The following is a 19957-nucleotide window of genomic DNA, read 5'->3' on the forward strand; positions in this document are numbered from 1 at the left end:
TCTAGGCTCTGCCTGGTTCAGAGGTAGACAGCACCATGCCTTCCAGATGTTGTGGTCTACAGCTCTCATGGACAGTGGTCAAGAGACTTTGAAAGTTGTAGTCCACAACATCTGGAGTGTGCTGTGATGACCACCCAAGTGACTAGATAATCGGAAGCCAGCTAGAATTTAAGTGTTCCAACAGTGAGTGAGAAGTAAATGTTATGCCACATCACACAAGCACACAGGAAAAAAGGACTGTGGCAGTGCTTATCTTGTTAGATATAATGAAGATTGTTGACAAAAAGAGTTTGCAAATTAGATTTTATTTACTGCAAAACAAAATAATTGAGACAAGAATGTTTACACACATGAACGGCACATAGAATAGCCTGATGGTGATGTTAAGCATTGTTGTGCATCCAGATGTGATTTCCCCTCAGAGCTTAGTGTCGCAAATGTTACTTTATTGCTCTTAGCACTCAGTAGTAACATCTGCCTCAGCATTTCCCTCCAGCATAATTTAAAAATTACTTACAGTTTCTGACTCGTCATCCATGTGCCATTAGTCTCTTATAAAATGTTGTTGAAGAGCATGAGGACACAACCATTTGATAAATACTGTCTGGAAATTCAGACGAGAACTTGGTGTAATAAGGAGATGATGTGGGTGGAAAACTGTGGTTTTGTTGGCATCTCACCAGTGTCCTTACATATTTGAAACTAATCAATCACAGAATTCACAAGCTGGCATCTCCCAGGAGGAAAGCATGCAGGGGTCCTAGTGATTTTTATTGTTATTATTTTCAAAACCATCTGTGGGGATGGGACAGGAGGAAAAACAAATTTTGGAATTATTATAATTTTCTTAGAATGATGTATATTGCTTTATGATGCATAATGTTTTACTTTTACTGCACTTTGCTGAAGTTGTTGCTATAATTGTAGTTGTTGTTATTGTGCCCTGTCCTGGGAACCATTTGGTTGTAGCACAATAAACAACAACAACAACATTAAACTCTGGGCAGCTTACAACATATAAAAAATTGTAAAACATTAGACATTAAATATTTCCTGATACAGGGTTGCCTTCAGATGTCTTCTAAAAATAATAAATGTGATTATTTTTTTAAAGTGGAATGTTGGAGGTTGTGGTTCTCAGAGGTTCAAAGTTGTGGGGAACTGGCAGCATTGTTAATTTGAGTTGAAAGTATCATACATGTTACTTGGTGGATTGATTGCTAGACTTTGACTTGGGATATCAAAAGTTCAAAATCTCAGCCAAACTTGAGTGTTCCCAGATGGCTGGACTTGGGCCAGTTCTTATCTCTCTTTCATCCTAGCTTATCATGCAGGGCTAATTGTGAAGGCATGTGGAATAATGATTTTAAAACATGTTGTGTAGTACAAAATTTCGTAGCAGCTGCAACATTCTACATGGAAGGCAAATGATGCTCTTGCTGGCGACCTCCATCGGGGATAGTCTGAGAGCTTATACACATTGAAGCATTTTTCAGCTGTTAATCCACATTTTCCCTATTTGAATTAAACCAGAATAATCTAATTTGAATCTGTATATGAGGAGCAACTTTCACCTTTCCGGTTTATACCATTAGTTGTTCGCTGTTCCTGCCCTCTAATTTATTGATTCCATTATGCCAGTTACATACTGACAGGGCATGTAGAAAGATATGCTATAGATACAACTTGCTGTTGTTGTTCTACAAAACCCACCCAATAAGTGTGTGGAAGGACATAGGCAATTGTAAATTTGCTTGTACACTTTTTTTGAAACGCATATCAGGATACGTACTGAAGGACCTGCATCAGCCCTCCTCATTTCCACTGCCCTCTGGTGTGTAGGAGCCATCAACTAAGTTGTTCAAGCAGATTGCTGTTGGTCACACTTCAGTGGTGGTGGTGGTGGTTGGGAGATAACATCTGTAACATGGATTGTGGCTTTGAAAGTTGACTTGACTGGTATGCACTAAAATAATATTTAAATATTCAATTCATTCCAGTTAAGGAGTAGAAATGCACACCACACACACACACACACACACACACACACACACACACATGCAGTCTGAATAAACATGGTTCAAAAATGTGGACTTTGATAAAACATATAGACAACAAAGCATATTAACACATCTAACTTGCCTGTAGACCTTTAGCTTTTCTACTGCTTTCATAAAATTACGTGCATTTCAAAACTGCACCTCTCTCTTTTCAGGTCAGGATCGCAGCGAAGCCACTTTAATAAAAAGGTTTAAAGGCGACGGTGTTCGATACAAAGCAAAACTCATTGGGATAGACGAAGTTTCTGCGGCACGAGGCGACAAGTTATGTCAAGATTCCATGATGAAATTAAAGGTGTTGTGAAACTCTCCCCACCCCCCAAAAATGTTATTGGATCAAAGTACCGTATCATTTATTTGGACTGAGCCATTTTTATGTAAAAAGGGTATTTGGGGAGTTAAAGAGCTACCTGAAACATCATTTGCAACAATGTTCTTGCACCGATTCACTGGTGTTTGGAGCTCTGATAGACTGCTTCATTGTCAAATTTTTAAAAGCCCTTCTTCCTATTAAAAGCCATGACATGGCCAATCAGATTTAGTCACATGGCTGTATCAATGCAAAGAAATGGAGGAAAATCTGTTTTGCTTGCCCTCATTGACATCATCACATTAACTGTGGTGATAATGGCACGGGGAAGACCAAGCGCATTTTAAAGGGGAAGGAAATATGTGAAGAGACTTTGTATTCAAAGATCCATGCCTTTTGGAGGTCATTTCTTATTTTAGATCAGGGATGGGAAACACCTAGCCTTCCTAACGTTGCTGGACTGCAGTTCTCATCACCCCAGGCTGTTTGTCATGTTGGCTGGGATTGACATGAGTTGGAGTCCCGGAACATCTGGAGGGCCACGGGTTCCCCTGTTTTACATGGTGAAGAAGCAAATGTTCCCAGTAAACTTATATGTATTCCCAACAAAACCTCTGATCTGAGAAACAACATTGTCCATGCAAATGGGGTAAGGATAAGGGACATAAAACAAAGCAGCATAAACATACAGTGGAATATGATGTACGTATTTATAGTTTATATGCTAACATTTACTACACATACATCACACACATCTTATGTTTCTACAATATTTTTATACAATTCTTTAAACAAAGAGAAGTTGGAAAGGGATTTTAAGTACTTGGTAATTAAGGAAGAAACCAATTTGAAAGGCTGGCTCTTTTTGTGTCTAAGCGGCATGTACCATGGCACATGCATAAGATTAAACTGATTGTAGCTTCTTTCTCATTCATTCCTTGGTTCCATCTGCCAACAAGTGGTTTGGGAGCTTCTGGTTGTTAACAAGGCTAGGCTGGCCCTTTTGTCTCCATCCCAGAGGGTCTCAATTTCCATCTCTCCTCCAAAATGTTTGATTCCTGTTAGCATAATTGAGAGACTTGCCTGTGTAATGTTGAGAGGTTACTAGGACCAAAAGAAACAGGTGGTGTCACAAATTCAGATTGCTGTTTGCTCCCGCTCTACTGGTTTTTACCATGTTCTATGATGATATTATTTATTTCTTTTTAAATATTCATGTCCTTCTGCTGAAAATTTACCTGCGGCATATTAATTTGTTTCTACTAAAGGCAGCCTCATTTAATGGCCTACGTGAAGGGCACAGAACCTGGCCACTTGCATTTGGACTCTGGGACAAGTCACCAGTTGTGCCAGATTCCTTCCATAAGCTTTCATCATTCCATAGGGATGCCCTCTTGTATCAACTGGGCTATGACACCGTCCTTGAATCCCTGAGGCAAAGGCTTTGGGACATTTCACATAGCGACCTGCGATATTGATCTCAAGTAATTTGTGGCCTGGTAGCAGCGTGAATCCAATATGGGTACGACTTTCAGATACCCTCATACAGTACCGGTCGGTATCTTAGGAACCTGTCTGTACCAACCTATCGTTGTTTATTTACAAAGCCAGACTAAATGTATTTCCATCGGAAGTGCTAAATGGTAGACTGAGAGGCATCCCTTATCAGAATAGGCTTTGTTTATGTTCTCAGGACCTCGATTGCATGAAGCATATTTTGTTGCATTGTAGGCAGTATGAGCAAGCAAGGGACCAGCTGATCAAACACCTACTGGCAAATCTGCCGGGAAAATCTGAAGCCTCCCATATTAAATATCGTTTGAATGACAGATCTAATTATATTACACTGGGCATGGCAAAAATTCTCTCGGAAGTTAAAAGAAACAAGGATCACCATGCTTGAGACAAAACAAAATGACTGCCCTGGTTCCTCTCTCTTTTGTGGTTGGCTGTCTTAATTGTATTTTGTCCTGAAATTTTCAATGGGTCTTTGGCTGCAATACAGATCTAAATTAAAAATTCATAGGGATGCAGTGAATGTTAACTTGTGGTACAGAACAGTTCAGAAACATGAGTAGTGGTTGCATATTATTATAGGAATATTTGTGATGTCTCACGATAAATCTCCAGAAAGCAAAAATCACTGCTAAAAAAAATAAACTAGCACTGTCATGTTATAATAATTTGGAATGCAAAATTTCTGTACTCAGTGGGTGAAAAATGAACATCATACTTTAGCTGCAGTTCATTTATTTTCAGCACTGTGTTCTTGTTATAAAAAAGTGTGCCTAGACATTCTGTTGTTGCGTCCATAACCTAGGTTTAAGGCGCCAATTAGCTCCTAGCTTTCATATCTTGGTCTCTAACACTGCTTGGAGAGTATACATTACTCTTGTTGCCTTGAGCTTAAAAATAACACAGGACTGATTGAATGTCTCAGGGTAGTTAGCACAACTGAATGGATGTGCAAACAGCCTGATTTAGGGTTGTGTGCTGGAGAGCTGCTTTCAGTTCTGGGATTAGTAATTTGTAAGCACTACATACCAGAGTCTGAAAATATTACTGCTGTGAATTTTTAAAAAGTGTACATCCAAATAGCATGCTTTTGCCAGTTTCACATTACAAAACATTACTGAAAGTAGATACTCCACATATATATTCGTTCCCATGGTACCAAGTACAATACATGTAGAAAATACAGCTTCCACCTGTAGAATACCCATGGAAGGACTTAGAAGTATTAAATCTAATTTATTAAACCGAAACAAACAATAATGACATATAGAATGACTATATGTGGAAGCAAAGCATGGTAATAGTATTAGTAAATTTTGTACTCGATATCTGCAGTTCCTTTCCTTTTATTTTCTGCAAGTTTCTACCTATTCTTATCTCAGTTTAATGCCTGTTCTTCTTCCTTCCTTTACTCACCTTAGATAGCCTAGTTTCTGAGACTTCTTCCCAGTCGCCACCCTGCCCCCCCCCACAGTTGCTCTTCTCTGAAGGCCTGTGCAAAATTTAATCTGAGTTAGTTGGTCAGCTCTCACTTCCTTTGCAGAAGCTGGTCTGCAAACATTCTGGGGTGTTTATAAATACAGTGGTACCTCGCAAGATGAATTTAATTCGTTCCGCGAGTCAATTAGTTTTGCGAAAAATTCGTCTTGCAAATCGCGGTTTCCCATAGGAATGCATTGAAATTTCTTTTTTTGCCCATAGAAACACATTAATTAAATTTCAATGTGTTCCTATGGGAAACCGCAATTCGCAAGACGAATTTTTCACAAAACGAAAGAAAGTTATGACCCAATGATGTTGTTTTTTTTGCCACAAATGAGACCTGCAACAAATGGTTGCAGAAGTTACAGTTCCCTGTTCAGGATTCCATCTGCTACTGCCATGTTGTTTCTCAGAGATCCCATTTTGGCTACAATCCTGTTCATGCTCAGCACCAGAAATCGCTATTGGAAAGAGTATTGATGATATTATCTACACTAGCTTTAAAAATAATGAATTGGAACAGAAGAAGTCATACAGCTGCCTCTAGTCACAGTGTTATTTTATAAATAATAAATGCATTTCCTAACGTGGCAAAGAGAAAGACTTGGGATGTGGTTTGTCTAAGGGGTTCTAATTAATGCATCAAAAATAAAACACCATATTTTGGCTTTTTGAATGCACAATCAGAGGCCTTATTCGTTGAGGAAAAAATGGACTAGTCCTCTGGTTGTTCTACTTCTGTGATTATATAATTCTTTATGAATCTAATACTTAAAAAGAAAAAGAAATCTTATATTTGTGTAAAGGTGTGGGAGGGGAGGGAGAACTCAAATCAGAAAAGAAAAGAGGCAGAGATACTACTGGTAAGAATTTTCTACCTACTTCCCATCATGGAAATTTCATCAGTTTCACCTACCTAGAAATAAAGCATTCCTGCTGTCTTCCAAGGCAGCAGAAAAAAAGAAGAATGTACAGGGAAATTATTAGTACAGCAAGATTTTGATTGTGGCAAAACTGCATGGTTTCAGATGAAACATGAATCACACAGTTCATAGCAGGAGAGTGTTTTGAAACTTGATATGTAAAGTGGATCTGCATATGGAAGCCGATGTCCAACCCAGTCCTCAGTACATTTATACAGAAGTCAGTACCACTTAATTCAGTGGGTCTTACTTAATAACACGTATAGATAAAATAGAATAAAAAGGTAAAGGGACCCCTGACCGTTAGGTCCAGTCGCGGACGACTCTGGGGTTGCAGCGCTCATCTTGCTTTACTGTCTGAGGGAGCCGGCGTACAGCTTCCGGGTCATGTGGCCAGCATGACAAAGCCACTTCTGGAGAACCAGAGCAGCACATGGAAACGCCGTTTACCTTCCCACTGGAGTGGTACCTATTTATCTACTTGCACGTTGACGTGCTTTTGAACTGCTAGGTTGGCAGGAGCAGGGACCAAGCAATGGGAGCTCACCCCGTCGCGGGGATTCGAACCGCCGACCTTCTGATCGGCAAGCCCTAGGCTCTGTGGTTTAGACCACAGTGCCACTTAATAACAAGTTAATAACTTGTTACTTAATAACAAGTATACTTGATAACTTGTTACTTGATAACAAGTATACTTAATAACTTGTTACTTAATAACAAGTACTGTATCTATAAAATAGAATATTTTTGCCCCAAACCAACATCTGAAACCAATGGAAAGCTCAAAGTGTTCAGATCTTTAAGGAACAACACACCGCCACTTCTCACTAATGTCTGCAGACTATTGGCAGAGACAAAATGTCAAATTATTTTAAATCAGAACCATTCTGTTTTCTCCCAACAGGGAATTGTTGCTGCAACTCGTTCAAAAGGGGAACACAAGCAGAAAATATTTTTAACTATCTCATTTGGAGGAATCAAAATCTTTGATGAGAAGACAGGCGTAAGTAAAATAATGACACCAGACAACACAATTGAATCTCTTGGTACTTGTATCCTTGAAAGCTTCCCGTGGCTGGGCAGTAATTTTTGACCGATATAAAGTCACACAAAACAGATGACATGCTTCATAAATTGCTTACTGTAGATCAAAGCAACAGCCTTCGATACCTAAGGTGTAGTAATTGTTTTGTTTGTTTGTTTGACACAGTACCTCAATGAAGCTACTTCTATGACTGATATGATTTTATCTGCATACCTAAAAGTTGTTAAAACTAGGGCGAGGGGCTTTTGTGATAGAATACATAAGGTGATGTAGGCCATATTAAGGTCAGCGGCTTTCCTACCCCGGCTGGTACCGGGGGCGGTGCCTGCGTGGCGCTCCGTGCGGACTGCGCACGTGTGGCATCCCACGCATGCACACTCCGCAGGGGGCGTGGCACATGCTCAGTCTGCATGGCACCCCGTACGGAGTCCACACCTCCCCAGCCCAGCAAGCTCTGTGCTGGGGAGGTGACACAGACTCCCACGTTGGAGCCTTTTAAGGCAACGTGGGAGCCTGTATCCTTTTACGACGCTTGACAGGAGGCTCGCGGCCGCTTTGTTGGGGCACTAGCAAAGCTTCACCCTCTTGGGAGCCATGACTCCCATCTGTCCTACTCCCTCCTCTTTCCCCACCTCCGGCATGGTGGCGATGTTTGTTTTGTCCTGGGGGGTGAGCCTCCCTCCCTCCTTCGCTCCCTGAGGGCAGGGGCTCCCTTTGCCGACTTCCCCAGGAACAGTCACTCGCTTTAGTAGTAGTAGTAGTACCGTGTTTCTCATATTATAAGTCATGTCTTATAATTTTTTTTACTCAAGGAAATAAGCCTATGGCTTATTTTCGGGGGGTGTCTTATTATTTAAAAAAAATTACAGTGTGGTACCTCCCCTGTCCGGCGCCCGGAACTGGCTGCTGCTGCGCTGCTGGGAGCATTGTCGGCACTTCAGCAGGGCACGCTGCTGGGTCCCGCCGGGTCGGGGCTTCACGCGGCGCGCGCTGAGGCTCTTGCTGGATCCCAGCTCGGAGCAGCGCACGCTGCAGCTCTTGCTGCGTCCAGCCGCCGGGTTGGGGCTTGGAGCAGCGCCAGCGCCAAGCGCCAACCCAGCGGCGGGACCGGAGGGACCTGCAGCGCGCGCGACAGGAAGAGGAGGGACCAGCGAGTGGCAGCCGCGGCGGCCAATGAAGGCTCGGCCAGGTGTTTTTTGTTGTTGTAGCTGCGTCCCACTGCGTCCCTCCTCTTCCTGTCGCGGCTCGGCGCCCGGAACTGGCTGCTGCTGCGCGCGTTGTCGGCGCTTCAGCAGGGCACGCTGCTGGGTCCCGCCGGGTCGGGGCTCCACGCGGCGCGCGCTGAGGCTCTTGCTGGGTCCCGCCGCCGGGTCGGGGCTCGGAGCAGTGCGCGCTGCGGCTCTTGCTGCGTCCCGCCGCCGGGTCAGCGCTTGGCGCGGTGCATGCTGCTGGACATTTTGGAGGGCAGCAGCAGCCGGTTCCGGGCGCTGACAGGCATCTTCCTCTTCCATGGCGCCATCCAGACCTGCTCCCACCACTACGGCTTATTTTTGGGGTATGTCTTATATTTCTTCAACTCAGGAAAATCCTGCCATGGCTTATTTTGTAGGGATGACTTAAAATATGAGAAACACGGTGGTAGTAGTAGTAGTAGTAGTAGTAGTAGTTGAAGACCTAAAAAAACTCGCTCCCTCTCTGGCTTTGCAGAGGGGTGGGGTAGGACCCTCTGCTCCCTGACTTGGAGGTGTCCCCCCCCCTGCATAGTCCGCTATAGTCTTCTCCCCAATGCACCCCATCAAGAAGAAAGCGGAGACTCGCCAGATCCCAGAAGGGGCCACCGAGGCAGCACTTGCAGAGCAGAGAGACAACAGCCTCTTGCCTTCTCTTTGCAGGAAAGACCTTGGGAGGGTGGGGCTTGTGCTCTGGAGGACGTATCCGGCAATTTCATTTTCTATCATCTCTAGGACTCTATCTCAGTTCCTTTTAACCCCTAGCAAGCCGAGCACACCCTGCTGAGCCCCCTCTCCCTCTCAAAAGCAGGAGCCGACAGTGGGAGGGATATTAAGGTGGGTCATTAAAAGAAAAATAAAAAATGTTTCTTCCCTTGATCTTCTCTCAGGCGTATGGTATAAACATAGTCAAATTTCAAATTTGGGACAAATCGGTTAATATTTAGACCCTGTTCCTGCAGATTGAAATTTTGCCTCACTACAAGTGATAAAAACATAGGAATTTGACTCATTTAATTCTCAGTATGTTAAATTGTGAACTAATAAACATAATTTTTAGGTTTTATGTAGAGCAATAATAGTTGGATACTATTATTTTCTGCAATATTTATTTATTTAAGATAAAACATGTTGATAATTTACAATTTCAAAATTTCAATCTGTAGGAGCAGGGTCTAAATATTAACCGATTTGTCCCAAATTTGAAATTTGACTATGTTTATACCATACACCTGAGATAAGATCAAGGGAGGAAACATTTTCGGGAAAAAAATTTTATGACCCATCCTAAGCGATATGCAGGACACACACCCAGATACGTTTTATTTTGCTTTATTTTGGTGTGGGGTGGGGGCATAGCTGCCAAGTTTTCCCTTTTCTCGTGAGGAAGCCTATTCAGCATAATGGAATTTCCCTTAAAAAAAGGGATAACTTGGCAGCTATGGGTGGGGGTAGGAAACTGATGCTACCTTCCCTTTTGTTCATGCACGTAGTTCATGCCCATAAGTGCATCAATGTGTTTCTGCAAAGCTCTACCTCACACACCAAAGCTCCCCACCCTCCAGTGCCAGTAAACCCAATGGGAAGGACAGCTCTGTTTGGCACTCATTGTAGATCAGAGATGGAGGAGACAGATTGCGTTCCTTCCCGCTGCTCCCCGGTCCTTCAAGCCTTCTTCTCCCCGGCTTGGCTTTTTCTAAGCGTGGGCTGGGAACGCGAAAGGGCTCCCATGCTCCGCATTGGCTGGGAGCTGCTGGGCGAAGCTACTGGCGGGGCGCCCTGCTGCCCTGCACTCAGGCTCCTTGCTGGCCACCCAGTTGTGAGCCAGAGGCGGGAGCCCCAGCCCAGCAAGCTCCGCCTCCGTGCGCAGCCCCGCCCTGCCCGGCTGGCCACTGTTGAGTGGCGGATGGCCACCAACAGCACCAGGGTGGCCTCTCTGTGATGGCGGCTGCAGCAGCCCCGCAGAGTGGAGCGTGGGGCGGCCTGCCTCCCCCCCACCCCCAGTTGCGACGCCCCTGATTAAGATCTCATTTCTGTCCATTTCCATGTGAAAGACAGATATTTGAACTGGTATTTTGTGTCAAAATACACATGATCTTAATTGCGGGGATGCAATTATCATGTATTTTATTGTTATTCAGATTGCAGCTGCAAGGAAGCCAAAACAGTCTCTGTCATAGGTGCCAACTCCCTGAGGCCCTGGGTGTCTGAGCACCCACAAAATTCCCCCTGAAGAGGCTGGTCACCCACAAATTTCAATACCAGGGCCATGCATGCATGGCACCTAGAGCCCCAGGGACCTATGGTCGCGGGACCAAGCTGGCACTCCTAGTCTCTGTTATGGGGGAAGGGGAGAGAAGAGGGTTTTGTGTTCATATGTAATGTGCTGAAAGTATGTACTAAAAGGGTAGTGGCTGCTTGTTGTTGTTGTTGTTGTTGTTACAGTATATTAAAATCTCATAACACAGAGGCTAAAGAATGGTTTGAAATTATCTCATAGTCAAATCATAATAGTTCCGTCACTTAAACAATTTTATTTTGGATTAACAGGGGCTTAAGTCAAACATTAAAAATAAAATCAGAACACACTGAAAAACAGCTTTTTATCTTAACTATAATTATCTTCACAGTGGCATATGCCCTCTCTTGAATTTTAAAAAGGATCTCAATTAAATTTTTATATAAATTAACTACTTAGCATGATGCTAGAAATAAAACCAGACTGAATGGCAGATAGAATTAGCTTTCCTAATTAATATTATGTTATTGGATAACCAAGATCATTAAACTTACAAGTAAATAATGCAGTGTCAATTATGAAGAGTTATTGGGATAGTACTGGGTACTATATATTCAAAGTATGATGCCCTGTTTGATTATCTTAAGCTTATAACCTTATGCAAGTGTTGCATTCTACTTCCTGTAATCTACAAGTGATGCCAAGGAAGAGTTGCCAGTTGTCCACCAAGCTGATCCTTCTCAGTGTATCTGAAGTGGGATGTGAAATCTGCAAGGCATTGTGGCAGTATCTAGGCTTGCCAGGACATTTCCAAGTTACAGCAATTACTGTGTCCATAGGGAATTTGTTTTCTCCAGACTTCTAGAAGGAGAAAAAACGAGTATGAGTCAGAGGGGGCATCCACAAAGATGCTAGCAACTGAGAAAGAGGATTTTTAGCTTCACCTGGCCAGAATGATAATATAATTTCTAGAGCTACGAGAGAGTGAAGTCTGCTATTGTCATTCCAGTAGTGGATAGTGTGACACAGTGTGTCATTACCAGTTGGTCACACTGCTGCTGCTGCTGAACAGGAGGTAGGAGGGGAAGTGGCAAAAGCACCAGCAGGATTAGTTCTGCTGGCGTGTTTGCACTGCACCACCATCTCTCCCACCCTGATATATCCAGTAAGCAACAACAATGTGACTCACGGGAGATCCAGTGAATTATGGCACCACACCCCATGCACTACAGGATATAGGCCTGCAACTGGTGTGCTCTCACACCAGTTCTCACTTAAGAACCTGCTAGTGTTGATGTCATAAAATGAGGAGAAATCCCAGTTACAGGCCCTTCTTCCTACAGTCACTTTATTCTGCTGATTCTGATTTTACCTCATCGTGCCAGATGTTCCACGGAACACAATAAAGAAAAGAAAAAGCAGTTAATTAGCTGCGGTTGCTACAGTTGCAATATTCACATTGAGACTGGGCCATGGCAAGCAGTCTGAGGTGAGTCAGGCACTACGAGCCCCAAGACAGATCAGGGGTCAAGAATAGGACCAAGGGGCCAGCCAGGAGTTCAAACCAAAGAACAAATGAATTATTGGGGTCAAACCAAGAAGCTGGTCCAAATAATAACTTAGGATTCAGGAAGACCTTGTTGCTCAAGCAAGGATCAGCTGCATAAAGCCTAGTTCTTTCTACTCCTTTCTGCCTAGAAGGATCCAGTGATCAGCCTCGGTGGTCAATCAGGAAGGTATCTTCACTGAGGAGGCTTCCACCTGCAATTCAGTGATTCTCTACATGGGGCAAACACACATGGATTACAGCAGCTTCTGACTATTTAGCATACTTCACAGCTGCAAATAAATAATTTCATTGCTGGAACTGAAAATCGTGGATAGTTGCTGCATCCCTGTGTGGACTATAAGCCTCCTGTCCTCTGGCTCTGCCCCACTGCCCCAGTTTGGATAAGTTCATTGTCATGTAATCATTTGCCAAATTATTACTTATTTCACTAAAATGCCCATGTCTGATCGCTTTCATTTGTCTGCGTTACTCATGCACATACGTCTGACCTAATTTAAAAGAGACAAATGTTGATTTTTGTGCGCTTTGTATCTTGTTGGCTAATATTGGATTTTAATTTATCACAATAAAAAAATCAATGTGTAGCCCTAAACCAGCAAATTCTCTAAAAATTGGCATTGGCAGGCCTGACTTTAGATGGATGGTTTTAGAGGAACTGCTCCGTAATTAGAGCTTAAAATAATGTATTTGGGTTACTGTCAGAAACCTTGCCTGCGACGTTTTCCTTCGCGTTTATAGCGTACTTTCATGTACTGCAAATGTAATATTCATGAACAAAATATACATGTTAATTAATATTTTAGCTGTCTTTGTACTTGAAGTCTTGATGGGTGTGCTTGATGTGCTTGCACTTTCTGATGGAAAGTGTCACTCAAGGCAAATACTGTCACTAAGAATTAGAACGGTTGTTGGTGAAGTTTCACTCCCCTTAACACTTTAATCCTCTAAAACACCCGAGAAAGAAAATATACTGTCCCTCTAACTAACATGGGATGATTTAATTTTACTGTTTGTAATTCTTTTTGCTATTTGTGGGAGGAGGGCTGTGGGGTTTTTTTTGGGGGGGGGGGTATGTCCAAAATGCATGTATGGGACCCAGGTGGCGCTGTGGGCTAAACCACTGAGCCTAGGGCTTGCTGATCAGAAGGTCGGCGGTTCGAATCCCTGTGATGGGGTGAGCTCCCGTTGCTCGGTCCCAGCTCCTGCCAACCTAGCAGTTAGAAAGCACATCAAAATGCAAGTAGATAAATAGGAACCGCTATAGCGGGAAGGTAAACGGCGTTTCCATGTGCTGCTCTGGTTTGCCAGAAGCAGCTTTGTCATGCTGGCCACATGACCTGAAAGCTATACGCCGGCTCCCTCGGCCAATAATACGAGATGAGCGTGCAACCCCAGAGTCAGTCACGACTGGACCTAATGGTCAGGGGTCCCTTTACCTTTCCCTTCATGTCCAAAATGCATGCATGGGTTTTTGGATTCCATCTTGTGAGGAAGATTAGGGAGGCAGGAGAGGATTTAATGATACCCTTCCTAACTTGTGCTAGCAAGCTCCATATCCTAGCAGAGTTCCAAACATCCCCCTTTTTAAATTACACAGTGGTTAGCTTGTTGCTGGCTCGTCTGAGCCTCACTACTTAAGATTCCTGGTAATATCCCGTCTAATCCCTCTTAAAAAGAATAGACATGAGAAACTGATTAAACGTAATATAAAAATAGTTTACTCACAGATTCATTCAGGTTTACAGACAGATCCCTAAAGGAAGGGTTAGGTTACATAAATATATATATCTACATCAGGCATAGACAACCTCAGCCCTCCAGATGTTTTGGGATTACAACTCCCATGAGCCCTAGCTAACAGGACCAGTGGTCAGGGATGATGGTCCCCAAACATCTGGAGGGCTGAGGTTGCCTATGCCCGATCTACATGAGCTGTCCCATAAGGGGATTAGTCCCAAGTAACTGCGACTGAGCAGTCACTTCTCCTAACACATAGGAAAACAAAAATGGAGAACACAGAGAACAGAACATAGAGGCCGTGTGCTCCTCTATCAACAACAGTCCACACCCACATCAAGTCACATGCAGTGGAAGTCTGTCCCAGCTCAGGAGGAAACAGGAAGTTTTCTCCTGAGTGGTACAAAACACCCCCTAACACAGGCATCCCCAAACTTCAGCCCTCCAGATGTTTTGGACTACAATTCCCATCTTCCCCGACCACTGGTCCTGTTAGCTAGGGATCATGGGAGTTGCAGGCCAAAACATCTGGAGGGCCGCAGTTTGGGGATGCCTGCCCTAACATGTCCACTGTAGGAATGTTGTACTTGACTGCTATAAGTTTCACATCCCACATGTCTTAGATTTGTAATACCCTGTGTACCCTTCCCAGCCCATCACAGAGCAACTAACTGATGTTTGCAGCAAAGTGACTGCATGGAACAAAAAAAGAATAGGGGGTGAAGCAGAACCAGACGATAACCACATCTGTGCAGGACAGCACCATCTTTCTTACTTCAAGATTATTGAGTGGAAAATATAGCTGTCTTTAAAAACCCAGAATTCATTAGTTTCCAGTGCATACAGGTACTTGCAATGTACCAAAAATTCTTCAGTATTTGTTTTTTTAGCAATCTCCCAGAAGTGGAACGGGTCAAATATCTGGGTACATTTAACTTATGAGGGTATGTCAAGCAGGGCAAAGTTTGGCCAATCAGGATAGAAGGCTTTTTTTTAATAAAAAATCATTTCCTTTTTATTCTGACATTTAAAGTGTGTAATATGTATATCCCAAGCAAATATGCCAAGTGCTATTTATTCTATTCGCTCACTTGCTGGCATAATTAGCCCTCTTGAGTCTCCTCAAAATGATATCACTGAGATCGATATGCAGAATTTATAACTCGGGAACAGTCTATAGATTTTTCACGTTTCCAGGACTATTTTAAGACTGTAAACTTGGTTCCTAATTTAATAGTTTTGTCATGTTTTGATATATACATATAAAGACATATTTTGAGGTTAAGAATACATATATTGAATATAAATAAAAACACCAGTAAAAATGTGGACTCCAGTAAAAAAATCAAAATCAAAAACAATGCTACACCCAGTATGGATGTATTTAAAAAATGGCAACAAACTCCCACGTGAGGACCTAAGAGGCATAATGCTAACCTGGGCCAAAGTTCCATGTAGCCAATGCTCTGTGAAGCTTGCAAACAGGGCATCCTGTTATTGCCTGATATTTTATATGATACCCTGCTGCAGCAAGAAGGAACAGATAGTTCTGTGACACTTCAGAAGCTGATAGATTTGTTACGAGTAATCTCTTATGGACTGATTAAATTATGTTGGATGGCACAAGTTTTCTGTGATTTTAAAGAGGCTGGAATATGCCCCAATGATAGGTAGGTACTACAGAATAATGGTTTCATAATATAGTGGCTCCACCCTCCAGTTAATTTATGCCCATTCAAAGCATTCTGCCACACACTAGCATGATCAGGAAGCAGAACTCAGGATGACATTTTGCTGGTTGAAGTAGTGTTGATACTTTTTTTGTGGCTAGGACAGCATCCCCCCAACCTGGTGCGCCCCAGATATTTTAGATAGCAAAAGACCAGAAGTTGCCCAGAGTTGCTGGGGCAGCCCAGTCAGATGGGTGGGGTACAAATAAATTGTTGTTGTTGTTGTTGCTGCTGCTGCTGCTGCTGGTGCTACTGCAGGAGTCCCATATCTGCAGCAGCCAGTTATAATCCTTTAATTTTAATTTCATATTTTGCCATGTGTAACAGCAATGCAAGGCAATACTGTACACACATAGAAATAAGAGCAATAAACATGGTATATTAGTCACAATCCATTGATTAGATCTTTCAGTTGTGCACAGTCATAAAGTTTCTCTTAATGGCTGACCCAGTTTTGAAGCCAATGTTGCTGTTATGACCTAATTTCTGTTACAGCAAGTTTTTCTGAAACTGTTACAAGCTTTTCTACAAATTTAGCTGGCAGCAAATATCAAGATAACATAGCCATGCATTTTTAATGGTGGACATTTTGGTAGGATGGTAGCATCTTGCCTCAGGAGCAGTGGCACAGTGCCAACCACCGCATGCAGCACCTGCCAGCCTCACAAAGTTGGCACCATATACACAAGTCAGATTTCAGGTGATTCTTGCTATGTTGCAGGATCAGCTTGGAGAGGAAAGCCCTAAGAACTGAGAGATAGGTGCAGGATGGGGAGTGTCTGTTCTTGGGGGGGGGGTAATCCCATGGTTTAATTTTTTTCAAGATTCTTTGAAATACTTCAGCATCTTAAACTGTCAGCACCTATAGAATTTGGATTTGCAATTTTTGTAAAAAAAAAATAAGTATATTGAAATATATAGGCTGCCTTGCTACCCCAAAAATACCCTCAAAGCGGCGAATGAAAAACAACAACGCCTTAAATGTTATTTCATGTTATGCCTTACATTTTTTAAAAGTTCTGAAGATATCTCTCATTTCCTTTCTTAGTGTGTTTGGACTGGAAGGTCAACAGCATTAGAATGGGGGGGGATGAGAATAATTTGTTGTTTCACAGTTGTCAGACTAAAAGTATTGCTGATGGTATCTAGAGCAAGAAGAGCCTAGATGATTATTAAAGGATCCCACCCCCAATGTATGAAAAATTCTGAAGTGTAATGTAATAAATGCCCTTAGGAAACAGGGTTTTTAAAGGAAGAAAATATTGTTAGGAAACAGATACATGGATGAATGGAGTATGATGCAGGACATTTTTAACTGGCTTAACTTGGGTGTCTCGATCTGTTGAGGCTGAAAACTCATCTAGGGTTAATATTTCTCAACTTGTGTACAACCATATCATGCAAGTCCTATCCATGAAAGTGGTTGCCTGAATTGCTAGGCATCTATTCTACTCTCTACGGTTAATTCAAGGTGAGCCTTTTTTTGCTGCCAGTGCTAGATTAGAGTCAGGCTTTTAGAGTGAGCAAAATTCATAGCATGATCTTATCCGCACAATAATAACATCAATACAGTCATACCTCGGTTTAAGTACACCTAGGTTTGAGTATTTTCAGTTTAAGTACTCCGCAGACCTGTCTGGAATGGATTAATCCACTTTCGATTACTTTCAATGGGAAAGTTCGCTTCAGGTTAAGTACGCTTCAGGTTAAGTACGGACTTCCGGAACCAATTACACTCATACCTCAGGTTAAGTACGCTTCAGGTTGAGTACTCCGTGGACCCGTCTGGAATGGATTAATCCACTTTCCATTACTTTCAATGGGAAAGTTTGCTTCAGGTTAAGTACAGACTTCCGAAACCAATTGTGTTTGTAAACTGAGGTACCACTGTAATAATGTTCACTATTTTAAGTTTAAAAATGACTTAATTTTTCTGCTATAGCCTGAAGGTGCTCAGGATGGACTTTGATTTCTGTCTAATATAATATGTTGATATAAATGATTTAATATGTCCAATGTTCAGAGTAATCAAGACCTGGCCCTCAGTTCAACTAAACTAATCACAATTGTCCCATTGAAATCACTGAATAATTTAATCAGAACTAACTTGTTCAGTTGATTTTTATTATACATAGCTACTATCCTATACAGGGACCCAGGTGGCGCTGTGGTTAAACCACTGAGCCTAGGGCTTGCTGATCAGAAGGTCGGCGGTTCAAATCCCTGTGACGGGGTGAGCTCCCATTGCTTGGTCCCAGCTCCTGCCAACCTAGCAGTTCGAAAGCACGTAAAAATGCAAGTAGATAAATAGGAACCTCTACAGCGGGAAGGTAAACGGCGTTTCCATGTGCTGCTCTGGTTTGCCAGAAGCGGCTTTGTCATGCTGGCCACATGACCTGGAAGCTATACGCCGGCTCCCTCGGCCAATAATGCGAGATGAGCGCGCAACCCCAGAGTCGGTCACGGCTGGACCTAATGGTCAGGGGTCCCTTTACCTTTACTATCCTATACACACACACCAACATTCAGCCCTGCCCTTAATCTATGTATAGCTGAAAGCCCTTTCTAGCACCAGCAGAATTTTGTGGGCGACATTCCAGCCTAAGAGAAAGTGCTTGACAAGAGAACTCTTGACATAATAATAAAGGAGTCCGTTTCAGAACCACTGAAATGTTTTGTCACAAGTGGTGAAAACGCCACAGCAAAGAGTGATGTTCCTGTTTAAAGTCTTGTGTCTACAGTATTTGTCTTTGATATCTTCTTCTCCTGTAAGTCTGCAAAGTTACCCCACTTGTAGCCGATATTTTTCTCTCGATGCAGCATGCTATATATCACCAATTGCTTTGCAGGTTTTTGTTTGTTCGTTTTTTGCTCTGCTATTAGCAGTTGTATTAGTAGCATTTCTGACATTTTCCAGCAATACAGGTGCTGCTGATACTTTGTGTTGGCTTGCCAGATGCAAAGAACCCATGTTCAATTAACACATTTTATTCTTTTCCACAAAATGCAGGAGATTTGCCAGTAGTTTCAGATACTAGAGATGGGAAGTAGAATAAACCATATTATTATTATTATTATTATTATTATTATTATTATTATTATTAAACCTTACTGTAAATCTGATAATGTTGGGATATGGTGGCTATTATGGCGCTTCATTTGCTGTAATTCAAGATTAATGATGCTGTATCAGTCCAGATTTCTCTGTTTTAAATACTAAAATCAAATACCAAAATTGGTTCATGATGTAGATTCAAGATGTCTGGTGGACTGAATATAACCTTATGTTTCCTGCCTAGAGTAGGTAGTCATTCAGATTCCGCAGGGGGGGGGGATAGAAAACATTATGATTATTTTGATTATTTTGCTGTTTTCATATTTTTGTTCCTTGCTTTTGTCATATGGGCCTATGAACTCGGAATGAACTGCTTTTCAATGATGCACTGAAAAGCTTGAGAAGGGAGGGAATATAATACGATTATGAGAACTGTGCAACAGTCAAATGAATTAAGTGATAATTTTGATTAAGATAACAACAAAAACACCCTGAAATCATGCTGTGCACAGTTGCTAAAGCAGGGGGGGAACTATATTGCTTCCTAAAATAAATAAATAAATGTACCCAGGGAGCAAGAGACACTGCTTCAAAGCCATGAAAGAATCATTGCATGCCTTTAAATACAAGGTGAGAGCAGCATAGTGTTAGAGACCCATTCAAAGACTTATCCTCTGATTTTGCAGCAAAAAGCCAGAAAAGGGGATGAGAAAAAGCAACTCAAAGGAGTTATGCCTGTTTTGAACTAAGCTGGTGTACTGAGTATTTAATTGTAATTTCTGCTTTGAGATCCAGATGAGAGAAAAAAGAATGAAGCTGAATGCTAAACCTAATCTACATGAAAATGAGAAAGGGCCAAAATCAGCTTTTGCATTTTATCCTGCCCATGAAGTCCTTGGATCTTTGTCCTGTGCGAACACTTCCCCAGCAGGGCTTTTCAATATGCCATCTTGCTTTAATTGGAAAAAAATAAAATACTGTATTATAACCCAATGTGACAAGCTCCTAGGACTTACCGGTAGCTATACAGTGGTACCTTGATTGCCAAATGGCTTAGTTGTC

The 19957-nt window shown here is 42.3% G+C and overlaps 1 protein-coding gene across 6 annotated transcripts in view; it reads left to right on the top strand.

Moving 5' to 3' along the window:
- Positions 1–19957, top strand: part of DAB1 (DAB adaptor protein 1) — a 178449-nt gene that overhangs the window by 97408 nt on the left and 61084 nt on the right. For 5 of the 6 annotated variants that reach the window (XM_035121489.2, XM_035121493.2, XM_035121488.2 and 2 more), the window contains exons 3-4: positions 2216–2355; positions 7195–7293. In XM_035121489.2, the coding sequence (XP_034977380.2) occupies positions 2216–2355; positions 7195–7293 (239 nt within the window). Of the gene's footprint in view, positions 1–2215; positions 2356–7194; positions 7294–18385; positions 18609–19957 lie in introns of those variants that run through there. The other variant, XM_035121495.2, reaches the window with a different exon arrangement.

This window comes from Zootoca vivipara, chromosome 7, assembly GCF_963506605.1.
Source record: "Zootoca vivipara chromosome 7, rZooViv1.1, whole genome shotgun sequence".
Classification (NCBI taxonomy): domain Eukaryota; kingdom Metazoa; phylum Chordata; class Lepidosauria; order Squamata; family Lacertidae; genus Zootoca; species Zootoca vivipara.